Raw genomic sequence first — 26,764 nt, 5'->3', positions numbered from 1 at the left:
TGCCATGAGATTTTCAAAGTGTCACATTTCATCTGCGTAAAATATTATTGTGTGGTTAAGTCATTACAAAGCAGTCTATTGGACCCCCACCCTCCGAAACAAATCAAGGCCCAGCTGCACTGACAACTTTTTTCCCATCTTGTTCTTCACAGAACTTGACAGCACAGCTTTCTTTGGCTGTGCTTGTATTTTGTGTGATTTGTTCAAGCTATAATCGATGAGGTTTTTAGTTCTGTTTCTACTCAAACATCATTTGGATGAGTAGTCTGATTGGTGCCAGGCTACGCAGAGGCATTTGACAGATGCAGGTTCTGTTTACGAGAGTGACCCCCCTCTACTTCAATGTTGATGGTGCATCCAGGCCTATGTATTTCCCCCGGTTGAAAAATGATGGGCCGCTATCACTGAATATGATGAGAGAGCACTCTCTTATCAATTTTATCACTCTTTTATCGTTGTGTGTGTCGCTTAGGAAGGTTTGTTTTGTCAGATATGGGAAATAACATGACATAATTTTCTTGCTTGCAGCATTGCTTGTCTCTCCGCCCTGTACTGTGCTGTGCATAATCTGACATCACTGTTGTCTCCCAGTGCTGCCACTGCTCCATCTAGTACAGTATACAGCCAAGAATGGATAACTGAACGGGCCTACCGGGCCTGGCACCAAGGGCCCAAGAATCAAGGGGGGCCCTGAAGGCCAAGCCTCTATATTTCCTTTTTCATATTACGTCACAATCACACTATTTTGGGGCTTAATACAGTTAAAATCGTTGGCTGGGGTTTATAAAGGTGGTAAAGTGTCTTATTTTTCATGTTAAGCGTTGTCTTGCTTTAAGACAAGTTAAAAGAGGGAGTATGTCGCTAAGCTAGTGAAAGTCAATGGATCCGTGTAGCATTGCTACACGGATCCATTGACTGTCACTAGCTTAGCGACATGCTCCCTCTTTTAACTTGTCTTAAAACAAGACAACGGCTTGCATATAAAATAAGACACTTTACCACCTATATAAACCCTGGCCAACGATTTTAACTGTATTAAGCCCCAAAATAGTGGCATACCCCTTTAAAATAACTATTTTCAAATGTGCTCAGGGGACATACCCCCAACTCCCCAACAACATAGGGTCTCTAGCATCTGGCCTGAACCCCTTTTTTATAGACTAGCAACAGCCATGTAGAGGGGGCCCTCTCTTGTTGTCTGGCCCAGGGGCCCATGGAGTCATCACCCGTCCCCATGTGTGCTGCTGACTGTTGTTATTGATTGATTTTCCACTGCCTTTATTTTTCATTAGGCATTCTCTCTGGTCTGTCTGTTCATTTGCAGTTGATGGACTGGAAAATGGTTCCCTGGCGAACAGCGATGTGGTGGTGGGAGGCACGCTGACGAGTCCGCAGCAGCAGAAGCAGAAAGGCAAGCTCTCCACCCTGGGCAAGATCTTCAAGCCCTGGAAGTGGCGCAAGAAGAGGACCAGCGAGAAGTTTCAGGATCTCTCCAAAGGTTAGTCTTTTGCTAAGAATACACTATTTAAGGGTCGTTGGGCCTTTGTTTGATAGGGCAGTGAAGAACAGACAAGAACCTTTCATCCAAATGTCTTGTTATTATCTTAAGCAATTGATACATCTGCCGCAGCATAGCTGGTTAAGAAGAAAAACCTACCTTGGTGTGTGTGCACGTGTGAGTGCGTGTGTGAGTGCATGCGTGTGTGTGTGCGCGCGCGCGCGCGTGTGTTTGTGTGTGTGTGTGTGCGTGCGTGCGTGCGTGCGTGCGTGCGTGCGTGCGTGCACGTATGTGTTTGTCCTCTACAGAGTTTGAAATAGCAATTGATATATCCTTTGTTGCTCCTCATGTGTAGTTCTAGAAAGAAAAATCTCCACGAGACAAAGCCGGGAGGAGCTGATTCGACGTGGTGTCCTCATTGCCGATCAAGGTAGCGATAAACATTGGAATAGATAATGAACTTCTCTTGCTCTTTTATGTGGCCTCTTCCTGCTGTTCATCATATGCCCAGACATGGCTCTCAATTAATACCCGCTAGCTGGCCAAATGCTGGTGAAAATTGAGTTTGGATTTGTAGACAAGAAAACTCAACAGGCCAAATTGGCTAGTGATGAAAATAGCCATGTGCCTAGATATTGTGATCAAGTTCATTTTTTTTTTGAGTGGGGGGGGTCATCTTTATTTAGACAGGACAATGAGGGATGAGGGACAGGAAATGAGGGAGACGGGGGAGGATCAGTGCCATCTCTTGAGTAATCTTTTGGCTGCTGTAAGGCCGATTATAAATTGTATATACAGTAATCTTAACTCGTGTGTCTTCTTAAACAGATGAGCCCATGGTCTCGGAGAACCACAATGGCCATGCCACGCAGGTGGTGACCGTTGAGGAGGTCAAAGTTGAAACTGACGCATCAGAGGCGCCCAGTGACTTAAAAGTCCAGGCTGAAGCTGACGGTGATGAGAAAGCAGGTACAATTCACATGCATGTCAGATAAAAGGTATTGATGAATGTATAGAAAAGTTATACACGGTTACAAATACTGTATAAAATGGTCTGCACATCATGGCTACATTCAACCTAAACAGAGCAACACTGTACCCAACATGCACTGTGATACCTAAACTCTTTTTCTTCATTTTTCCGTCAGTGAAAGTGATTCCCATTTGACATTGTGGTGATACTGCATAGCATGACAAACAGTACACACTAGAAAATCCCCAGTCTCTGCTTTTTCATCACGTGTGTAAGCAGCCCAACAGGCACTACTGAGGTCAGAGAGTGGTGAGAGTGGCCTTTTTTGCAACAGTACAGTGGAGGAGACAGGAAATGAGTGGGGAGAGAGAGACGAGGAAGGATCTGCAAATGACCCGGGCTGGAACCTAACCTGGGTTGCCGGGCCGGCATAGTAACCCAGTGCCCTACCGTTAGTCCACGGCAGAGCCAAGCTGCTTGTTTTTAGGCATCACCTTTAACACACTGAGGCGTCACATTGTTGGCACAGGATGCAGAAATGTATTCTTGCTTCATTCAACCAATTGATTTTTCTCCATATGCTGTTTTTACTTTCTCTACAATAGCCTTTGTTCTCATGAAGGGGAATGTAGTCCAGATTTGTAATTGGTCTTGAATGGTGATGACCAGCAGGTTGTTTCCTTTTTTGTCACATTTCAGTTCCTCCTAAAAACACCATTGAATGTGGATGGGACCATGCACAGTATGTAACATTTTAAAGTTGTTTATGGGTCAAAGACGTCCTTTTGGCCTCAGGCGTCAGGTGGCGCAATGGCATCTAATGCCCATGAATTAATTTGTAATTGGTCGTTGATAGGCTGCAATGACTGTTTTTTAGATTCTCCACTAAAGGCAACAAAATGACAAAAAATCCATACAATAGTGGCACTGGCTGTTGTTGCGCCGCCCTGATGTGTGCTGAACCACACTGACTCTTATCTCAACATAACAAGACGGCTAAATTGAGTAATTACTAGGTCAGTGAAGACTTGTACTGATCTGCGGTCTCTGGGCATACAAGCCCACTTGCAAAAACTCTTGTTGTGACCCTACAGTAGCTCAACAGCGCAGGATGACACCACACATACTGTACGTCAGGACTATTCAAATGGCGGCCCTGGGGCCAGATGCGGCCCTTGGAGAGCAAGGTTCTGGCCCCCCACAAGCACCTTCAAATAGAGAATCGTTTTTTTTTTGGAATTTACAGATAAAAGTATGGACACCGTTATCATGCTGAAACGGGACACGGGACGTTCAAATTTAATTCTAAGAAATTACATCTAAGAACTGCAAAATTTTCTGGGGGAGGACCCCCAGACCCTCCACTTCAATGACGTCTCCCATATTTTTTTCATTGACAGTTGGCAACCATAATACATACGTGTAGTTTGGCCCCTTTACTGAGAGGAATTTGAAAAAATGGCCGTTGTTGAAATATAATTGAATACCCCTGCAGTACATTTTAATGGCAGAGTGAGTAAATTTGTTCTTTGTGGCAAACGTCAAATGGTTGAGAAATCTCCCTTAAAACTTACGTTTCCCCTTGATGAGGTTTCCTTAGTCAATGTCGGGGTCATCTTTTGTTGTCTGGTCTGTTGGGAATTCAAGAGTTTGATAATGATGATGAGGGAGAATTATGGCTTCCGTCGTGCGTGCCCATACAAGGATCTCACATTTCCATCTACAGTAAATTAGATGGTCGACCATTCAAAAGATAGGACATGTAGATTTTTACTAGCCTGGCTGTCACACAGACCCTTTGCGCATTTTCGCTCAACTTCGCAAGCTTGCTTGGTCTGCGTGAGAACCAGGTTACATTTTTATAGGCTTCGCCCTGCTTTACCCTCACGTGTGTTTTTTTTAAAAACTTGGCGAATTCCAGATATGGGTGCTGTGCCCCCTCTCTGTGCCCCAGCACCCAAAGAAAAGAGCGAGCCTCCTCCGACCAAGCCCAAGGGAACTCCGTCAAGAGCGCGGGATGCCCCCTCTAAAAAAACGAGCGCAGGCCCCAAGTCATCGTCTGGGGCGACAGGGACAGGTGGCGGGAGGCGGGGGGAAGGTCAGAGCGCAGCTAAAAAGCTTCCCAAAGCCTCATCGAGGCAGGGCTCCACTGCACCACTAAAACAAAACCCTCGAAACACTAACACGCGCACCAACGGTGAGTACCAGCGGGCATAAGCCTTGAGGCTTGAGACGAGCATGGTGTCTGCATGTGTGCTGTGTTTGTGCATATGTGTCCCTGCATGACCAAGACACTCCCATGTACTCCCACATGTCATGTACTCCTGTCCTGTTACCTCCAGGCAGCATCAACCTAGGTTTACACTTGTCCTTAGCAGACCACAACCATACAGATAGCAGCCACCACGCCCCCTTTGAACGGACACCTTGCGGAGCTGAACGTATGGTTCTACCAGAGCTGAAATGTCTGTCGTCGGCCGGTACGCTAGTGGACAGTACGAGGTCCTGATTGGCCTGGAATTGACGCAGTCGTCCTTGAATTCTCGGCGAGGAAAAATGGCATGACCTCTACTGTCATGGGAGTGCGGATTTGAAGGCAGGTCTATGAACACTCTCCCCATTTCTGGTAGTGCGGTTCCGCTTCTGTCAACTGGAGAAGAAGTATAAACCTAGCTTCAGTCAGCTGATCTTTGGGGTGGGCTTGGCAGGATGGCGAAAGGGCAGACAGTAGAATGGCTACAGCTAACGAACAGGAGTCCTTTGATTGCTCATAGGCCAAAGCAGTCTAGAGGCTGTTTGAACCATGACAATAATGGTTTGGTTCCACCCACCGCCTTTAGCTACCTGAACGTCCGATGCCAGACTAAATGTTCATGTTCTAGTCGGGTCTATTCTATCCCAACCTGTACAATGACAAGGAATCTGTCTTAACTTCTGGACTGCAATTGGTAATAACAAAAATCATTTTCACCATATTATAGATGTAGGATTCTTGAGATACATTAATATCTGGAGGACTCCGATGAAGACGCTTGTCGAAACGTTTGTCTTAATGCACTAAAAATAAAGAACAGAAAGTAGAAATACGTGTGGCACCAGGTTTTCTTCCTTTTCCCTTCCTTCCTTTCCTTTCCTTTCCTTTCCTTCTGTCCTTTCCCTCCTTACATCCTTTTGTGACTATCGACTACACCAGTGTTTCCCAACCAGGGGTACGGGTACCACTAGGGGTACGTGAGCACACTGTAGGGGGTACGTGGAAAAATTAACAAATGCATGGGGAATAGTCACATTGGCATATAGAGCATGAGTGAGGGGTACTCATCTTAGGACAAAAAGGCTTAGGGGGTACACAAGACAAAAAAAGGTTGGGAAACACTGGACTACACTTATGCTTGAGCTGCCCTGGTCTCGAGTCAGAGTCTATGGCATGATGTGTATGTGTGTTTACTCCACTTAACCCTGTGCTAATGTACTTAAGTAAAAAAAACTAACCTACTTAGCCTCTGCACTTGTTCTGTATATTTCCTGTGCACTTTGTATCTGCTAGTAATGTTTACCATGATCATGTGCTCGATTGTAAGTCGCTTAGGTTAAATAGCATCTGCCAAATGCTATGGAATGTACTTCCATTTACAGCCAGCATGCAGGCTGCAGACAGTATTTGGCATTGGCTTTGTTGTTGCTACCTTTTGTTAATGTGTACTACGAGATGAGATGAAAAGAGGGACATTGAGAACAGTAGAGAGAACAACATTGTGCAATGACCAAGCCTGGTTGAGCCAAGCTGTGACTGCTAGGTTTGTAGAAAATCATTTCACTTCTCCTTTTTTTTACAGAAATGAAAACAATGGTTCACTTGATAAATTGTTGATCTTTCTTCCCGCCCCCTTTAAAATCCCCTTGAGATTTTTCAAAGAGGCCCCAAATCCCGGTGCACAGCCAACTATGTTTTGATGCAGGGCAATGGTGAATTGCAGTTTCACAATTCATACAAAAGAAGAGAGAATCACTGCAGCAAATCATTACTCTTTTTTTATTATTATTGTTGAGCAACCCATTTCGCAATATGCTTTTGTATACATTTGTATCTCTTTCTTGAGCTGTACTGAGAATGTCATTCAAGGATGGACAGTGTGTTCTCAATTGGCTACATGTGTTGGAGATATGCATTTGAAACATGAACTATTATTTTGTAATTTATATAAAGTGAAATTATATATATATTTGATTTCTGTTGCTGGCTGGCCGAGCAGCTTCCAGACCATGTATTACTGTAATGCCTCCCCATTAGCAGTCTTCTCAAATAGAACCTCAGGATCTTGAAACGCATGTACCAAACTCCCTCTGTCATCGAAGACATCTGTGTCAAGTTAATCTATGGACATGGAGCTCTTAGTATGTTCAATTTGTGAGTCAAATAGAACACAAGGAGAAACATTGTGTTGAGAGCATCAAACACTGACGTGTATAGCTACTATTATACGTCAGTGGCATCAAATTAAGTTGTGATGTCTTAAACTGACCAATAATCAGTTAATCATAATTTGATTGCAAACTAGGAGTGGCATGAAACATTCAGTTTCTGATGAAAAACCATGAAATGATGAAGAGCAATTGTGGATGGTTATTAAATCATTCTGGGCTGGTAGCCTATACTACGCCATATGACTAGGGGCTGAAGTGGGTTGATTTCATGTCACATTGGCTAGATGAAAATGGTTGTAATACTGTACAACTAAAGACGAGTGTAGGGATTCACAAGATGGTGAATTTTCACGCAATTTGTAGATCACACAGTAGATGGTTGACAAATATGATTACAGTACATTTCCATGGTTTTTATATATAGCATCATACTCTATGCAATGAGCTCAACGTATGGATGCAGTATACAAACTAAACAGGATTTTGGGCTTTACTTTACCTGGACATTGAGTTTTAAATCAATTCTTTGTCTTTATTTTTTGTGTAATTGTATTTTCTCAACCAGGACTGCATTTGTATCAAAATGCCAATGCTGATGTGATAACATAATAGGAACACCAGATGTGCTCCAGTCCATACACTTCTGTGTCCCTGAAAGAACGTCCCTCGCAACAGTGCAGCACTCGACAGTATTATCTACATATGAAAGAAAAGATGCACTCTTTTCAAGGACAAAGCGGTGCATATTTTAGAGAAAGGAGGACTTGATAGGGAACGAGAGGAGGGAAGCCATTTACGTCCATGTGGAAGAGTGAGTTTTGAATAGGGAGGGGAGCCTACATCATCAGTTCTAGGCATAATGATTCAATGAAGCCAGAATGCCATGAATCTGGCAAACCAATTACAACGCAAAGATGTGTTTTGAATCAAAGCGGGCAGGGTTTTGAGGGAAGGTTGTTATCATCAATAATCTTCGGATGTATTATGCATCGAGGCCAGACTAAATTAGGCATCCACATTTAGTCTGGTTTATCAGGCTATATATCTTCCACACACCAAGCTGCCATACAATTCCATACTACCAAGTTTAAACTCACACCTCAGTCTCTTCACTTTGTGTCATCTTCCACTCTGTTTGTAGCGGTTGCACCACCCTCCACCCTCCCATTCAACAGGAAGCTTGAAGGGGTTTCAAGCACTTCCCCAGGCTCTTGAAAGTATTGGGACATACACACTATACTTTCGCGTGTACTTGCGAAAGCGAGTGTTGGGGGTCAAAAACAAAGTGGACGAAATGCCACAGGGTGACGGGGCCTAACTTAGTGTTTCTCAACGGGGGCACTACAGCACCCCAGGGGGCATTGGGAAACCCCAGGGGGCGTTGAGAAGGATACAGCTGAGTCGGGCGGGGCTTCGTTACCATTGGGGAGCATTAGTCTATTTTATTTTTCAATACTAAGGGGGGCATTGGCAGGCTTATAATGAGGTCAAGGGGGCGTTTGGAGGCTTATGATGAGGTCAAAATTTGAGAACCACTGGCCTGATTGGTCTTCGCCATCAGTCTTCACTCTCTCTGCAATGCGTGACCACAGCTGTCGCTCCAACTCACACCTTGACATATGACTCCTTTGACATGTGGAATCGGGTGTTCCACATTCCAGACAGAACTCTTTGCCTCCCCTCCATTGACCTCCACCAGACACTGATAGACCCTCCTCAGCTGCAGAATAATTTGTCTTTCAAGCACCAAGAAGTCTTGTGGCTTACGACTAACTTTACATCATTTGGTTATTGCCGAGAGCATAGTTTTTAAATTTGTACACATTTGCTGACTGAGTACTTTGTATCTTATTTTGTTAAAATTTTAGTAGTGGTTTTGTTTTTTAATTTGGAAATGCATTTTGATATATTTTGCCTACCCTTGAATGTTGTGACCGAACACCCACCCACCCTCTCTTCCTACCATGCCCCAATGGTCTTTGCATCTGTGCTCGCTGTTTTGTTATCTCATGACTGACTTACAGGGCTATAAATTAACTTTTTTCATTTCTAGCTAAATTTGACTAGTAGATGTTAGCCAAATATACACTCCCTATCAGTCAAATTGGCTGGTAAGCTTTCCTTTCTACCAGCCAAACAGAGTTTCCACCAGCATTTGGTCGGTTGGCTGGTGTTAATTTAGAGCCCTGCTGACTTAAAGGTAGGGTATTTCATTATTTAGCTGTTATATTCAGAATTGATACTGCCCATTCACAAATGTTATATTTTTCATGTACCGTATATTCATTCACAACCACCATCAATTTCTAAGTACTCATGACTTGGAAATTTATACTTTTCATACATGGACAGGTCTGCCATTTTGAACTACCAGTTACAGACCTCTTTGGCTGCAAAACATACTGTATGTCTTAGCAGTAAATATAGTTTAGTATATAGTATAGAATAGTTTATTATTAAGAAAGTATTAATGAAAGGTCAAATTTGTGAATGGGCAGAATACATTTTGAAAATAAACGGTTACAATACATACTCTACCTTTTAACCCTTCAGATGTTCAGTTCTAACTGCCTTCACTTCTGTCTGCAGCCAAGTCATCCAACCAGAAGAAGGCGAGTGCTGCGTCCAAAGACAGCGGTCAGCCCCACGCCTCATCCTCCTCCACTGCCAAGGCGAAGACCGCTGCTGCTAAAGAGAAGAGAGGGGAAGAATCCAAAACGGCTGGGACTAAATCGGGGAAGAAAACCGACTCCTCATCCTCACGATCATCACCCAGAGCTCCCAAGGCGACCATAGAGACCTCTCTCTCCGAGGACTCTGGCAATGGGAAAAGTTGTCCAAAGCCAAAGCAGCAGCAGCAGCCGCAGCAGTCGGCGGGGGGGTCAGCCACCACTGCAGAGGTAGGACCCTCTCATGACGGTGAGGTGACTGTGGCGGCTGGGGGAGGGGACGGTAAGGGTGAGACGACGACAACGCTGTCGGACACTGACCAAAAGACAGTCACTCACGTCACAGACACCATCTCCTCCTCAGAGGAGGTGCCCCCTCAGGTGAAGGCTTCATCAGAATGTCCAGAGGAACCAGAGAGGGGGACGCAAACCCAGGAGACCCAGGAGAACAGCACGGATCACTCACCAGAAGACAAGCAAGGGTACGCTGGGTTCCCATTTCAATGAATGTCTCAAAGGCATCTCCTTTACAAACAACTATGATGATGTCAGTCATCAGTTGCTGTGCATTTTTCACATGATGATTGATGCTAACTCTTGAGAACTGATGCAATCGTCACTCATGACATTGAATGGGCTACTTTTTAAATAACCCCGTGTATGAAGGTGAAACTAAAATCTGACACATTTTATATCTTAGAGTTCAAATTCATATAGAGGTGTCCAGGTTTGATGAATCTACACTGAGGGAAGTAAAACTGTGATTTAGCAAAGTCTACGTTGTTTGTGTATTTTAGGTGCGTTTCTGGTGTGATAGATGAAATCTGTAGCAAAAAAAAATCTGTGAAGCACTTTTTCCTATCATTTATACTAGCCTGCTGACCCGCCCCTTAATACTTGTCTTCATTCGTATTCATGGTCTGGAAGTTCTTTTGGGGTGAGGGTTTAGTCTGCTGCCAGTACCAGGCGGCCGGCCAATAAGCCATCGATTGTGTAAGAGCTCTCCATTTGTTTCAAAGCAGAACCCCTTCTACCCACCCTTCTAATCGCGTCAGGTCAAAGTACGCACCTCCAGACCATGAATAGAAATGAAGAGAAGTAATATGGCCAGGTCATACCAGCCCAGGTCATACCAGGCCAAGTCACACCAGGCCAGGTCATAGCAGGCCAGGTCATAGCAGGCTACATTTCTACAGCGTTGCTGCAAAGGCGTATTTCAACACCTGTACCAAATATTAACCTTGGTTTTCTCAGAAGTCTTACAATTACATAAACACCCAGCGTACATAAGTACTACCCACCTCTTCATTCGCATCACTAAACACAGTTCGCACTGCGGCTTGCTTGTGTTTTGTTGCTGAAAAGACTAACTGCAAAAGTGTTACTGTAAAACAATCTTTCAGTTGTGATGAGCACAAGAGGACGGAGGCTGTGAATGGGGACAGGTCTGCTGCTGCCGTCCACAACCCCAGACACAGCCAGTCTAGTATTACAGACTCCGACTCGGATGGACCCATCCTGTACAAAGACACAGAAGAGGACGAGGACGAGGACGAGGACGACTACACCTCAGGTATGTCCTATTCATCAATTGGGATCTTTTTTTTGACACTCCTCATCTGACCGGTGCATTGACAAGATGGCAGACAGATGTTTCGGCCTAAGCCTTTTTCAGTGTACAGATGCTGAAGAAGGCTGAAGAAGGCTTGAAGCGTCCATCTGTCTTGCTAACCCGCATAATAAAAGAAATAACTGCATAGCTGTGAGCAGGACGACATGCAAGGTGAGGGTGCAAAACAAGTGCTAGCTTTCGAGACTTGGTAGCCTTTTGGCAGTCTATTGTGAGAGTACTTAAGATGAGATTTCACTCTCATGATGTCAATACATTGGAGAGATATTACCCCCAGGCCCCCGCAGTGTTAGTGATCGAAAATTACACACTGTCCTTTTTTTCTTTTCATTTCGTTCTGACCTTGTGGAGGGCCAGAAACATGCTGTCCAAGGGGCTCCATTTGAATAGCCCTGCTATAAAGAAAGAACAAGAGTGAGGAGAGATGGAGGGAGTAGGGAGAGAATGAAATGAAAAGCCAGTGGTGAGTTTGAGGTCAGAGTGCCTGGGGAAGGATGGGAGAGGCAGGCAGGCTTTTACAGCCTCCACCTGGGCACACAGGTGGATGTCATCACGTAATTAGCCTAGTACTGAAGCCAGGCCATATAGCACCTGTCGTGCAATAACATGTCTGAACAGGCTTCTTCTGAAGCAAATCCCATTGCCTTCAGAGTGACCAAGTGAAATGTTTCGGGTATCTGTTTAGAGAAATAAATAGGACGTTTATCCCACTGGATAACAATGGTTGAATTGCTTGTTTAACTGGATTTTTTTGCTAATCTCAATGACAAAACTGCATAGGGTATTAATGTGTGATTGAAGAAGTGTTGCATGATAAGACTACGTGTTGTGTTAAACTGTTCTTTAGATCCCAATGCCTTTCCTTTCGTTTCGCTTTTTTGTAATACAGTTCATCAATTCATTCGTCTCCACTCTCCAGTACGTGCTGTGCTGGCTTTTGTTGCAATAGATCAAGGACTTTCTTTTTTTTTCTTCCGCTGGCTTCCTCTCCCTTAGCCCTCTGTTCCTGTGAAAGACTTCACTTCCTGTCTCCATTTAGTCAACGCTGCCCGTCAGCCCATAGCCATCTACAGAGAGAGGGAGGGAGGGAGGGAGATCAATTGGGTGGGGTGAAGCCTAGCTATCACCAGGGGCCTATCCTACAAAGCTGGTTCAGGATAAGTTAAGGTTAAGTTAAGAGGTAAATCATCTAACACATGAGGTTTTCTTAAGAAAATGAGGACTCCAGGCTCTTCTATTACATGATAACTTATCCTTATCCTTAACCTTAACTTATCCTGAACCAGCTTTGTCGTAATAGGCCCCAGACTAGGATACATGGGTTCAACGTGTTTATAAACACGATGTTGTGAGGAGGGGCAAGACACTGGCAGCCAACCACGTGAGCTAATTTTTTGACCGACAGCGGTTTCCAACAATCAGAGGTTGAGTTGTGCGCAGCCAGCATCGTGCAGCCAGGGGAAAACAAAAAATGAGAACCCATGTATATCACAAATTAGATGGAAACTATTTCCCAATGTCAAGTGTTCTAGCCTTGGAAGTGCTTGAAACGCCTAGTGATTGGATACCCCGCGGAGTTCACCAAAGACTATCCAATCACTGGGCGTTTCACGCACTACCAAGGCATGGCATTGATATTGGGAAATGGCTATAGTCTAGGAACTATCTGTGTTCTCAGAGATATTCACCATTTTTTTATCCCACTCTCACATGCTTACTTTTTTTTACCCCCCTTTCATTTTTTTACCCCAATTACGTTCTTTCCTAAAAAGTTGAACCAAAGAATTGTCTAATAGAGAAAGATAATTCAAACTCCGCCCACCCAATGCAAAGGAGTGTGCTCAAGTTTGGTCTCCTAAGGGGGCGTTGTCCCCTCCTTCTTCTTCTCTTTTTGTGGTGTTTGATGGCGGCTTGCACAAGATGTGCGATACCGCTACAGCCATCTACAGTGCCAAGGGTACTCCATTTATTCTTAACCGTAAGTCGCTAAAGGTCTCCTAACCGAAGGTCTCCTAAAGGGGCGTTCACCTGACATCACATGGAAAACTACGAGCCTTAAGTATCTTAGTCTTCTAGACTCATAATTTCATGTTTTTTGTTTGTTTTTCGTTATTGTTTTTTTTTTTTTTTTTAAAGGCTGAGCACCACTGAGTTAGGGTGTGTTAGCTGGTCTCCTGGAGGGGGTTGGGCCGGGCATTGCAATGACTCTGTCTGTAGGTCCAACTCAATATCTAACCTCCCGTGCTCTACTTTTGGCTGTGGCTTCACTGAAGCCCATATATATATATATAATCCAGATATTGTTTATCTTTTACGTGTTAACATGACATGTTTATGAAAATAAAAAACTCCATTGTGACAGGTGTGCTTTAGCCCCCTAAAAGGGATATTAAAATGGTAGTTTTGAAATGTGCATTCCAAAACTCTGTTTACGTGTAAATGACAACCCAAGTCCCATGCGCTTTCAAAAATATCCATATAAATATGTGTAAATAAATATCTCTTGATTTTGCTCTGGCTTTTCTAGGTTCACTGGCCAGCAAAATCAGGAGGCGGGACACCCTGGCCATGAAACTGGGGAACCGGCCCACCAAGCAGGAACTAGAGGAGAAGAACATCCTGCCCTGCACCTCCGAGACGCAGCGGCACGAGCTCCGGCAGCAGATCGGCAGCCAGCTGGTCAGGTGAGGCCAAAATCACACAAGAGCAGTGTTGCCAGATTGAGCGGGTGCGGGTACTTTTGACAAGCGTCTGCGGGTAAAAACGGGAAAAATTGGCCATTTGGCTTTTTTTTTCAGCTGTTTTGGGCCCATAGAAGTCAATTTAATTTGTTGAATTTGGGCGGAATTTAGCGCATTTTGTCGGTTTTTGAGAGCATTTTGGGCGGGATTTGGTCAGACACATCTGGCAACACTGCACAAGAGCGTTGCATGGCATGCAGCGAGATGACGGGTCTTTCAGCTGAGTAGCGGGCGGTGTGTTCTACTTGGCCTTTCACACCAAAGAAACTCAACAGAAGAACTATCTCTTGGGGGGAAATGCATTGGCCACGGTGTAGTACGGGGGCGTTGCCTGAGGACACGAGTGGATGGAAAATGAACTCCCTTGCCCATGGTCATTGGTCAGTGGGTGCGATGGATACAATTTCCGTACTCCCTTGCACATGGTCAGTGGGGGCGACACCATGATGGATAATTTGTGGCCAAATTAACGGCAGCTGTTGGTCAGCAGTAATTGCGGAGGGTAATTAAGGACAGCTGACAAACATTCACGCTATCCTATGACCTGTTCCACACTCCGACCCTCGCGGAAGTGTCATTGCATGTTTCCCGGATGTTTCCAATACTGACCGTAGAAGAAGAATAAAATTTCCGTACTCCCCTCGCCATCATTTCGTACTACGCTGTTATGACGTGAGTAAGCCCTCTTGTCTCAAGCCTCTTTGTTTCACACCAACAGCGCCGACGTGCACGGTCAGTCCTGTGCACGACCAGGACCCCCCCCCCCCCACACACACACACACACACACACCCCTAGCCACTGTTGTCTACTTTGCTACTTTGCCATTCATTTTGACATTTGAAAATCGCTCCCGTCCCGCCCCGCTTTCCCGTTTTGGTCTGAAATAGGCCTGAGGCCACTAGGCAATTTCAGGCCGAAAGACAAAAGCGCCGGTGCCCATTCCTGTTCCTGCACCTAATCTTGATCTTGCCAGCATGTTCACACCACAATTCTGAGTATTCGGGAACCGGACATGTCGTTCACGATGTAAACCAGAAAAATACTTGTTTTTTCTCTGTGAACCGTGACAACAACATAGACTTCAGCAGGTTCATCCTTTTCATACTGAAGTAGTACCATGTCCTGACTCCCATGTCCTGGGCTAGCCGTGTTGTAATAGTTCAGGAGATGGGTTTAGATCAGAGGGTTGCAGGTTCGAATCCCACCCTTCCTTTTCCTACCTCACTCCATGGCTGAAGTGCCCTTGAGCAAGGCACCTAAACCCACATTGCTCCAGGGACTGTAACCAATACCTTGTACTTAAACTAACCATAAGTCGCTTTTGGAAGTTTGCCAAGACGCATCACATTGCATTGCATACAAAACCATATCTAATGTAAGTCAACATGTCAGCGCAGTGTTGTCTTATTTCAGTGATTTTGTCTCTGAAGTATTTTCTGGCTGTCTTTAGGCGTCTGAGCCAGAGACCTACACCAGAGGAACTGGAGCAGAGGAACATCCTCAAACGTGAGTTGATGAGCTCTCGTATGCCTGTTGTACCATCCACCTGTTTCTTAAAGACAATACGTGTCACAAATAAAGCGTGCTCTGCAAAACCTACAATTATTAAGACTTCAAATTGTTGAAAATTACAGCTATTGTTATATCGAATAGAACATATTGATATGCTTAATGTTCTTCATTTTGGGGTATACGAGATGCCTTATCCCCAGTTGGCAATGAAGAAATGTAGTAAAAGTATCATGTTCTCACCGATGTGAGTAGAGGGGATGTTTCTGGGAAATCAGTTATCGTTATCGCTTCTAATAAATCTTTATTCACATTAGTATCCTGTGGGTGTGTAAGCTTCATTGAATTTGTTTAAATCCAAAGTTCTGGATTCCTTTGCACAATCTTCCTCTTTTTGCCTCAGTGTCCACATACCGTTATGCATGAGATCTTCTTGCTGTGTCCCTCGTCTCTGGGCCAGTGTTCATGAGGGCCACTTTACATTACACTGTTTCTGTATCGTTTCCATTGCCACATTGCCGCAGTTTACTCTTCCACAACTGTATTTCGGTCATTTACAGGTTCTCTTGTTTGTGTTTTGTTTTATTCCTTTTTTTTCATTTTTTCAGCGAAGAACGAAGTGGAGGAGCGGGAGGCCAAACAGGAGCTTAAACGAAGACTCACACGGAAGGTGAAAACAAAAATATTTTACATTCATCCATCACTCTCCTTCCACCCTCTCTGGTGAAAATGTGCTTGGAAGCCATAATCATCAATATGCATCTACAAGTCAAAAAGCAAAGAAATAGGAAATTGTAGCGCTTCAGGGTCTTCTTCACCTTTTTTCCTTTGTGCTCATCGGTGTAGGGGCTCTCAAACTTGTGTAGGGTGGAGGAAATCCAAGGCCAAATAAAAAAGTATACGAATTGCTAGCCTGATTATCATCGACGTTCAAATCTCTTCGAGACTTGGTCTTACCAAGAGCATAGCAATTAACATTTCCCAAACTGCACAGTTGACCCGTCTCCCTTGGTTTGCTTATGGTTGTTTGCTTACCGACAGAGTGGGAGGAGTTCCCGTATTTTCGGGAACTCAGAAAGTACTTGCATTGCTCTAAACCTGACTAGTTGCAACGCTGAAAGTGTTGTGTTATTAGGAGGGCACAGCCTGGCTAACAAATTGCAACCTTGAGTGCCTTGGATTTCCTCCACCCTGAGCAGGAGTGTTGTTGAGTGTTCAGTGGTGTCCAGCACCATCATGTGGCTTTGGAGGGAATTGAAAACACTCACAGACGTAGACCTAGTGTGCATCCCAATATGTGACCTTGCCTCCTCCACTTGTGCTTGTCTCCTCGTCCCGCCTCCTGGCCCCTCCTCCGTGGAGAAAACGATAAAGTTTCCCAGCTGTCAGCCTAGCCACAACAACTTTTGAGGGACTGTTTTTCATTCACCATCCCAATTGCAAATGAGAAAAAGACTTTACAATTGAGCTTTTGCAAGATATTGAAATATAATGCTGTTGTCAGTGATGTCATCATGACGAGATGCAAGTGGAGGAGGCAAGGTCGCATATTAAAACGCACTCCTAGTGTAGACCTTTTGTACATCCAGGGTTTGTCCCAGAACTTAATAACTTGGTTAAGGTGGCCACTTTGGCAACAACCTACCACCTTACCTTACAGAGGACTAGGTCAGCTGAAAAGATAAAGATTTGGTTTACTTTGGGCAGATAAATATCATCATTTGTGAGAAACTGCTCAACATGGCCTTTCCAATCATGTTTGTTATGGGTCTCTGATACTGACTAATCCCCCAGCCACCTTCACTAACACATTTCTGCAGGAAACACTGGAGACATTCACATTGATATTTTGCATCTTGAATTTGTGTTGCTTCGGCATAGTGTATGAACACGACTGGAATTCAGGTCTGTGTCGCAAAAGGCAATCCCATTTTTAAAATTTCCTGCATGAATGCAGTCTAATTGTTGTTTATTTACAAGAAGTAGCAGTAGTATCAGCCGTAGTAGTAGCTGACCGTAGCTCACTGAAATTTCCCCCCTTGCCCCTCTGCCTACCTGAGTTCGAGGAAGCCGACAAGGGGTCACAAAGGGGTCTGTTGTCCCGGGCCCCGGGAGAGAGGGAGCCCATTATTACATTGAATGTATTGGGTGGGGGGCCCTTTCAGAGGACTTTGACCTAGGCCCAGTTAAAAGCTGTTAGCGCCCCTGGTACTACACTAACTAACTGTAATTTCCTACCTTGTCCCTCTGTTCAGCTGAGTTTGAGGCCCACTGTGACACTACACTAACTAACTGTAATTTCCTACCTTGCCCCTCTGTCCAGCTGAGTTTGAGACCCACGGTGGCGGAGCTGATCGCGCGGCGGATCCTGCGCTTCAACGAGTATGTGGAGGTCACCGACGCAAAGATCTACGATCGCCGCGCAGACAAGCCCTGGACCAAGCTGACCCCAGCTGACAAAGTAGGTCCAGAAGTCCCTGACTTTAGACTCGGTGCTGTTTCCATGTAGCAGGATATTTTTGAAAAAGCATTGGTTTTGGCCTTCTGTTTCCAGGTAAACAGGTAAAAATAAAATTCACATATCAAAAATCAGGCTTCAAAAATATCCCATTTCGGGGGACTAAAACACACCTGTTACAATTTAGTTTTTATTTTAATCCACATGTTGCGTTTCCACCTAAACAGGAAAAAAAATGCACGTTTAAAACTGTCCGGATACGTGGAAACAGCACTTCAGAGACACTCTACCATAGCCTTAGAATGTCTTTGAATCAGTGCAGAGCCTGCAAATTAAATAGCCTGATTATTATCGACTGTCAAATCTCTTCCAGACTTGGTCTGACCAATAGCATAACAATTAACATTTCCCAAACAGCATGGTTGACCCGCCTCCCTTGGTTTGCTAATGGTTGTTTGCTTCCCGACAAAGTGGGAGGAGTTCCCGATTTTTCAGGAGCTCAGAAACGATATTTGTATTGCTCCTGGCCTGACTAGAAGCAACGCTGAAGGTGGTGCGTCACTAGTAGGGCACGGCCTGGCTACAAAGTAAAGTCTGCTGTGTTAATTCAGCACTGTATAAGTTGGGAGCTGTATGTGGTTGAACAGTGTTAAATTCATATTCTCTACATGCTGAATTCAGTGCGAAACTGAACTGATTCATTCTTTCTAGTGTTAAATGAACACTAATATTAAGTATCAAAAAATAAAGAGGAAGGAAACTGTGGCACTCCGGTTTCATTTTTTTAGTAAACTGGAGTGCCACAATTTCCTTCCTCTCTATTTTTTTGTGATATCTACTACAGTACTACCCACTAAGACTGCTGAGCATCTGTGTTGCAAAGTTTGGATCCTCGCAGCGTTTCCGCTTTTTCTTCTTTTACTCTAATATTTGACTTTGATACGTCAAATCTGTTATTAACCCATTGACGCCTAAGGCCCCGACAAAATAGGGTGCTGAATGCCTGAGCCCTTTTTAAGAAAAGCTGCCCTCAGCCTATACAAATCTAAATATCTCAGCTTCTGAAGCATATAAAAATATGCACTAGGTTGCATTTAAACGCGAAGACCCTCATCTTTCATTAGAATGTGTTCATTCATCTCAAACAAACAGATTTTTAATGAAGTTGTCTCAAATCTCGTAAGCCTGAATGTTGCGTAATGCAGCTCCAGGTGCCAAGGCCAGTGTTGCGGAATGCAACATCAGGCATCAATGGGTTAAATGGGACCACCAGATATGATTTTACTGGCGCGATGGAGGCTCAGGTGGCAGAGGACCCGGTTCAGCAATCAGAAAGTTGAGCAAGATGCTCCTCCTGGTGGCAGGGTGGTACTCTGCGTGGCAGCCGCTGACAACGGTGTGTGAATGTGAATGTGAATAGGTGAATGCGAGGCATACAAAAAAACGCTTTGTGTGCTGGAAGGAGTGGGGAAGTGCTATATAAATGCTGGCTGTTAACCATTTTGTTTACTGTAACAGAGTTCCATGATTTTGTCTGCATGAAATTTACCATGCAAGACCACTGCCACGTAAAACCTCTTTGACATTGGAGGGACTGTTGTAAACTATACAATGTGTCCCAAATTATTATGCAAATGACGTTTCCCTCTGAATTTTCTGAAGCAGTCAGACATGACAGTCGTCGTAATGAATGACAGCCCACTGTAATTTTCCAGTCATCAACCGTTAAAGAAAACTGTGATGACTTGTCAATTATATTGTCTATTCACAAAAAAATCCGAGAAACATATTTGCATAATAATTTGGAACACAGTGTACAGAACACTCCCTCGGTCCAAAAGCAAGTACGGCACTCCCTTTCACTCCCCCCTCACAGCACACTGCAACATAATGAAGACAAAGGATTTCAGACGCGATGCACATTAGCTCCCATGGTGCCGATCTGAATGGCAGTGACAAATGTCATTGTAGTCGAGAACAGCGTGATGGTTCAGAAAGTCTCTTACTGAGCACAGACTGTACAATAGATCTATTTCTTATTTTGGGTGGGTGGATGTGTGGGTGGGTGGGTGGTGGGTTACAATGATTTAGCATTGGACAGTGAGAGAGAATGACGGGAAATAGTTCGGAGAGAGAGATAGGGAGGGAGCGGGAAATTACCTCAGGTCGGAATTGAGCTCGGGTTCCCGGCGAACAGTGCGGTGTGGGCCACGGCCTCTACAGTACTTCTGAATCTCCGCAACACCCAGGGCCGGAGAGAGATGGCCTGGGGCCCCTAGGCTACAGGTTTCTGTGGGCCCCAGCAGAAGGCAAATTTCCTGACAATTTTACAAGACGGTGTCAAAATTACGAGCGAGGAATTACGGATAACATGTCTAACCAACTGCACTGAACACAACGGATACATTTTTCAATATTGCATCTTGTCACAATTCTACAATTTTTCACTTTTGGCCAATCAGGGGCCCTCTGGCAGGTAGGGGCCCCTATGCTGCAGCCATATCTAGCCTGTGCATTAATCCAGCCCTGGCTACACCCACTACATCCATTGAGGTTCAGATGATAAGATGATGTAGAAGGCTGTCCTTGAAGGGCATTGTGACATTTACAATGGCACTCTGTACTGCCATCTTTATTGTTTTGGCATTCGCTCTCACTCTACTTCAGTCAGGCACATCTCATCCGTCCCATTAAGCTTTTCATATTGGCATCTCCTAGCTGTGCACAGCGTAATGAGTCACCCTGACAGCAGGGCTATTCAATTAGAATTTCATCTGGGCCATCTTTCGTAACCAAGAACATTTTTTCAGCCATCGCCAACACGGAGATGACACTTCAAATAAGTAGTCTACAAACATGTTCCTCTCACCTAAACACATTGAATGTTCATGTACAAGACAAGCAGGAGATTCACAAGAAAAGTATGTGTTGTACTTAACTGCAGTATCAAAACTGAAATGTATACTGCGACAGTTGGGTGCCACGCCTGGGCCGCATGTGGACTGCATCTGGGCCGCATGTGGACCTCGGGCCGCCAATTGAATAGCCCTGCCTAACAGTATACGCAAGAAGTGTTTTATAGGCACTGTTACTGCTTATCACTTACAGACTCCTGTCACGGCCAACTGAGCAGCATTGATATGAGTGAGCGAAGACAAAACAGACTCAAACAGCCTTGGATTCACCAAAGACAAAACACACTCAAACAGCCTTGGATTCACCAAAGGTGGTGTTGTCTTGGCTCGTTTGATTTTTTTTTTCCACTCCAGCATCGCCTCCACAATGGCGTTAGTAGCCCCCACTGCTATCATCAACACCCACGCTACGTCAAGTGCCAACTAAGTGTGGTCATCTTGGCCGCTGCTGCTGAGATTTCCTGTGTTGCGGAGCTCGGTAAACAGGAAGACTCGCTGTGCACCGCGGTGATGACTCAGCGCGGTTGTTCCTGCAGGCAGGGACAATGAAGCGGCGAGCGCCTCTAAATCACTGAGCTCCCTGCTCACAGCACAGCACTCTGCCTCACAATTCAAGTGCACTGAGGATTGCGTATGGACTAATTCATTTCTCTCTCTCTCTCTCTCTCTCTCTCTCTCTCTCTCTCTCCCTCTCTTTCTCTCCCTCTCTTTCTCTCCCTCTCTTTCTCCCCCTCTCTCTCTGTCTCTCTCTCTCTCTAAAAATTATTAAATATATAGTCCCTCCTCACAGCACTCTGTCTCAAAATTCAAGTGCACTGAAGATTGCATAATATGGACTAATTCATCTATCCCCCCCCCCCCCTCTCTCTCTCTCTAAAAAGCACTAAATACCGGTATATAGTTGTATTGAATTAGTTTATGTTTGTAAGGTGACCTTGGGTGTCCTTAAAGGCGCCATGTCATAAATAAAATGTGCTATTATAACATTATTATTAATGGTAGTAGTAATATAATATTAGTTTGGCTATAATGGGATGCATCTTACTGGTGTGCATGAAGTGGGATTTCCTTTTTATCAATCCTCCAAGACACAGTGGACATTGGATCATACGCAAGACCTGAAATGTTATGTAGTGCAGCGATTCTTAACCTTTTTTTTTCTTAAAGCCCTATCTTACCTGTACCCAAGATAACCCCCACCCAATCATCTACATGTATATACACACTTAAAAAAATGATTGAAGTGATGAAGTACAATGACTCTTGCTGGAGATATTAACCCATTAAAACACAGTGTTATAAATTTGTTGTTAGCAGAATGGCAATGACCGAGTCGTAGTGCATTACTAAAGGCCCTGTGTTATGTCATACTAGAGTAGTACTATAGTAATTAACCTTTTATTGACTTATAGCGTGCCTCAGACGGTACACCATGCTTTATGAGGCTAATCAATACCTTAATGACATTACATGGGGACCAGAACTTGCTTCCATTTGGTTTTGATTTGGCCAAATTAGAATGCTCGCAGGCACAAACCTCAACGCAGACAAAATTCCACTGACCCCCCACCTGCAATCTCTCACGCCCCCCCAGGGGGAGCCCACACCACACCCCAGGTTAAGAACCACTGGTTTACTGCATTGGCCTGTGTTGTCACTGTGTCAACACATGGTTTCGACCTGCTGTCTCCTGAAGTATGAAGAAGGATCATAAGTTAATTATACCGTTGCAATCGAAGGGTGTGTGAGTGCAAAAGCATAATCAATCAATTGCTTGTTTGTCCTTTTTGTATCGCAGGCAGCCATTCGTAAGGAACTCAACGAGTTCAAAAGCAAAGAGATGGAAGTGCATGTGGAGAGCCAAAAGTTTACCAGGTGGGTACAAACACGGTGAACCACTCTGAAAATACTGTATGTCCTTAGGTCCAGGCAGGGCGGGGAACTTTTTTCATTCAAGGGGCCACTTCAAATTTTATAAAGTCCTCCAAGGGCGTACTATAAACATAAACCAGGGTTTTCCCCTGCACTTTAGGCCTATATTGAAGGTAGCAACCTTTACAACAGACCCCCCACCTTCACTAGGTCCCCTTAAAATGTAACTTAATTGTATTGCTTTACAAAACATTACATATTTCATGTGAAGCTGCATAACATTAAAATTAAATCGGGGGCTGGATAAGACGGCCTATAGGTTCCCCACCCGTGCCATAGGTGGACGGAACAGACATTTGTCCCCTTGTTGTCATAGTCAACTACCAAACAGCAAAACACTGGGGATCAACCTTGTCAAGACAGGGGTGGACATCCCTGCTTTAGAAAGTGAACGCCGTGCCACATACAGTATTTGCTCCAGTCCATTCAACGAAACGGTTGATCCTAATTACCACGATCCTTTAGCCAGGTTGATGAGCCTATTAGTGGCATGGGAGCAATAAAATATCTGGCAGGATATCTGGCAGGATGTTTTTGTTCTCAATCCAGTCTGTCTGACTGCTCCTAATTGGACAGATGCAGAGATAAAAGAGTTAAAAGGTGCACTGTGTAGGATGGTGGCCAGAGTGGGTATTGCAACTATGCTGCCCATTGAAACTGTGGTCCCTATGGCCAAATTTGATCTTTTCACGGGTATTTACTAAGTAATAAACTAATATTTACTAGTATGACCAAAGTACAGTAAGTTTTGCTGCTAAAGATGTCTATTTCTAGAAATTCAAAATGGCGGACATGGAAAAGATCCCCCTTTTCATGTATGAATTTTCTCTGTCATAATGAATACTTAGAATTTTATAGTGGAGGTAAGTATTCATGAAAAAGGATCTGCCAAAATCTGCCAATGGGCAGCATGACTTCTAGAAAGAAACTTAAAAATATTACACAGTGCACCTTTAAGACTTACCAGCATCATGCGCAAGACATGACCGTCTTGTTACGGTGTCCTATGGCAGTCATGGAGACTTTCATAAACATTAATCAATGCTATAAACGTTTTATGACATTGTCATTAGGTGACATTCAGATGTGGTAATGACAAGTTGACATTGCTTGGGCTGTCTCTTCATTATGACAAGTTGACATTAATCAAGGTGACATTACCAGAAGTTGCCTTAGTCATGACAGCATGACGTTAATCAGTGTGACATTAGTCAATGTAAATGTTACCTGACATTGTCCATGACTGTGTTATGACGCTCAGTGTCATGTCATGCACACCAGCATCAAGCAAAGTGTAAAGTGATTAAAAAGTAAATTATTACTAAATTATTCTCCGTTGTGCTTGGCAGGTTCCACCGTCCGTGAGTCTGTAAGATCGTGTCTGCCGGCAAGGGGCAGGAAGGACAGCGCTATAGGCTCCCTCATCTTTGGCAGGAAGGACAACGCTATAGCAAATATTTTCTTAGTAGAGAAAGATAATTCAAAGTCCGCCCACGAAATGCAAAGGAGTGTGCTCAAGTTTAGTCTCCTAAGGGGCCGTTGTCCCCTCCTCCTTCTTCTTCTTCTCTTTCTGGGGCATTTGGTGACGACTTGGATAAAATATGCACTACCGCCATCTACAGCGCAACTCCATTCATTCTCGACCTAAAGTTTCCAAAGGTCTCCTAACCGAAGGTCTGCTGAAGGAGCGCTCAGCTGACATCATATGGATCCAGGAAATGTATGAGCTTGAAGTATCTTAGGGTACATTCCAATATGCAGACTCCTGTCCTCCACTTGTGCTTGTGGCCTCGCCCCGCCTCCTAGCCCCACATCTGTGGAGAAAACAGTAAAGTTTCCCAGCTGTCAGCCTAGCCACAACAACTTTTGGGGGACTGTTTTTCATTCACCATCCCGATTGCAAATGAGAAAATGACATTAGAATTGTGCATTTGAAAGATGTTGAATTCATTTTCTGTTGTCAGTGACATCATCATGAGGTCACAAGTAGGCAAGGGAGCAAGGGAGGACGCGAGTTTGCATATTGGAATGCACCCTTACTCTACAAGAAGATGTTTGGCTATAAGTTCCCTCATCTCTGGCAGGCAGCTGTCTGGACTACCGGCACATTCCGCCCTCCTCCACCACCACCACTGACGGGAAACCTAGATTATACAATCCAGTCCACATATTCCAAATGTACCTGTCTGATTCAACCAGCTAAGAACCAGGCCATATGGGGAAATTAAGGCACTGGATTCACCTGGTTGAATTGATTAAAAAAACAAGTCATTTGGAATATCTGAGATTCACTAGATTGAACTAACGAATCCGAGTTGTCCATCACTTTCCACCACAATCAGACTGGACTTTGTGCAAACCGCTTTGTGGATGTGGATGGGACAACAACAAGGCAAGGGTTTACCTATCTGTGGATGTCTTAATCACTGGAAGAGGATGTGCTTGCTGACTAATGAAGCATTGTGCACTTTTATTTGTCTGATTGATTGTTTTTATTGTTTTCTTCTTTAAGTGGCCTGTCTCTTGTTTTGTTATTTTCCTAAACGTGTCTTTGTCACACACGCACACGCACGCACACACACACACACAGACAGAGACATTGAGAGGTAAACACACATACACAGACAGGTCCACACCGCACACACAAACAGGTGTAAATACATACACACACATACTGCCAGTAAATCCCTTCTCTCTGCTGCCTATTATACAATGAACTACAGAGGGAGGGGAAATATCAGGGGACTTTTATTCTCCCTTTTTTAATTTGTAAATGCAAAATGTCTGCAGTATTATTGTTGTGAATGGCAAGAGTACCTTAATGCATGTCAATAGCTCGTATGTTACACTCACCTACCCTCGGAAAGCCATTTTAAACGCTGTGTAGAATTCCACTGTCAGTGTTCCATTGTCCAACTGTGTAATTGTTCATAAGTGTTTTTTTATCAGCCTTCAGCCACACATCTCTGGCTTATACATGTTGTATTATGTGCAGATTTGAAATTATATGCTGTATGTACCGTACCATGGTTGTAGTAGAATATATTCAGTGTCTTATAGGGAAATACTCAGAGAGTGTGGGCCTCCTCACAGGCATCCATTTTCTTCATGTTAGGTCTACCTTGTGTACAAAGTGCCTCCTTACTGCATTATTATGTGCTTCTTGTGTATTCTAATTAATCTATCCAAATGCCAATCCATGACTTCATTTTAAATTCTTTTAACTGTTACGGCTTGACTCTCCTCCCGTCTCTGGAACTACAGCAACCAAGCAAATTGGTAACACTTAACTTGACACTGGTGTCATACACATGACATTATGGTGTCATAACAGTGGTGGGACACAGTCATGAACATGGCATAAACATTATGTCAATGTCATAAACATGTTATGACTCTTGCCATGAAGTGACATTCGGTTATGGTAAAGACAGCCTAAACAATGTCAACTGTTCATGACCATGAAACGTTTGACAATGACGTAATGTTTATGACGCTTTTGACACCGCTTATGTCACGTTAAGTGTGACCGGCCAATTTTACTGTCAACTGGCATAAAAGAGGCGTATATAGAGATTCTTTTTTGTATTGGGAAGAGAGGGTTTTTTTTTATTATTTAATTGTTTTTTGTACATAATGTACAGGACGTGTTAAGAGAATATGTTAATACACCATCCTTGCTGCATTTTCCTCTGTGTTTGCTTTTATTTCTGATGTAAATAATTGTTTTGGAATATCAGGGAGTGTGTTGTGAAAGGACGTCCCTTCTTCACGTTGTGTTAAAATTGCACTTTTAACAACTACATTTTCAAAATGAGAAACCCCCGAAGCCCCAATAATCAGAATACATCTCTGACCATCCCCCCTACTTTGATTTTACAACTGAACCACTGGTTATTACTCACAACCTCATCCAGGCAATCAGCATAGAACAGATTCATACAAACAGTCAGTATAAAACATATTCATCCATGCAGTCAGTATAAAACATATTCATCCCGGCAGTCAGTATA

At 44.0% G+C, this 26,764-nt stretch overlaps 1 protein-coding gene across 3 annotated transcripts in view; it reads left to right on the top strand.

Annotated features, from left to right (window-relative positions):
* The window catches only part of phactr2 (phosphatase and actin regulator 2), a 44,790-nt gene extending 18,354 nt beyond the window's left edge, over positions 1–26,436 (top strand). For 2 of the 3 annotated variants that reach the window (XM_063191598.1, XM_063191597.1), the window contains exons 2-13: positions 1,325–1,498; positions 1,854–1,928; positions 2,327–2,467; positions 4,393–4,668; positions 9,486–10,047; positions 10,969–11,138; positions 13,723–13,879; positions 15,388–15,443; positions 16,055–16,116; positions 17,770–17,907; positions 22,618–22,694; positions 24,101–26,436. In XM_063191598.1, the coding sequence (XP_063047668.1) occupies positions 1,325–1,498; positions 1,854–1,928; positions 2,327–2,467; positions 4,393–4,668; positions 9,486–10,047; positions 10,969–11,138; positions 13,723–13,879; positions 15,388–15,443; positions 16,055–16,116; positions 17,770–17,907; positions 22,618–22,694; positions 24,101–24,116 (1,904 nt within the window). In that variant the 3' untranslated portion in view covers positions 24,117–26,436. The remainder of the gene's footprint in view (positions 1–1,324; positions 1,499–1,853; positions 1,929–2,326; positions 2,468–4,392; positions 4,669–9,485; positions 10,048–10,968; positions 11,139–13,722; positions 13,880–15,387; positions 15,444–16,054; positions 16,117–17,769; positions 17,908–22,617; positions 22,695–24,100) is intronic. The other variant, XM_063191599.1, reaches the window with a different exon arrangement.
* The last annotated feature ends 328 nt before the right edge of the window (positions 26,437–26,764 follow it).

Source organism: Engraulis encrasicolus, chromosome 24 (assembly GCF_034702125.1).
Source record: "Engraulis encrasicolus isolate BLACKSEA-1 chromosome 24, IST_EnEncr_1.0, whole genome shotgun sequence".
Taxonomy (NCBI): Eukaryota; Metazoa; Chordata; class Actinopteri; order Clupeiformes; family Engraulidae; genus Engraulis; species Engraulis encrasicolus.
Note: the sequence above shows the minus strand (reverse complement) of the source record. Positions and strands in the feature narration are given on the sequence as shown.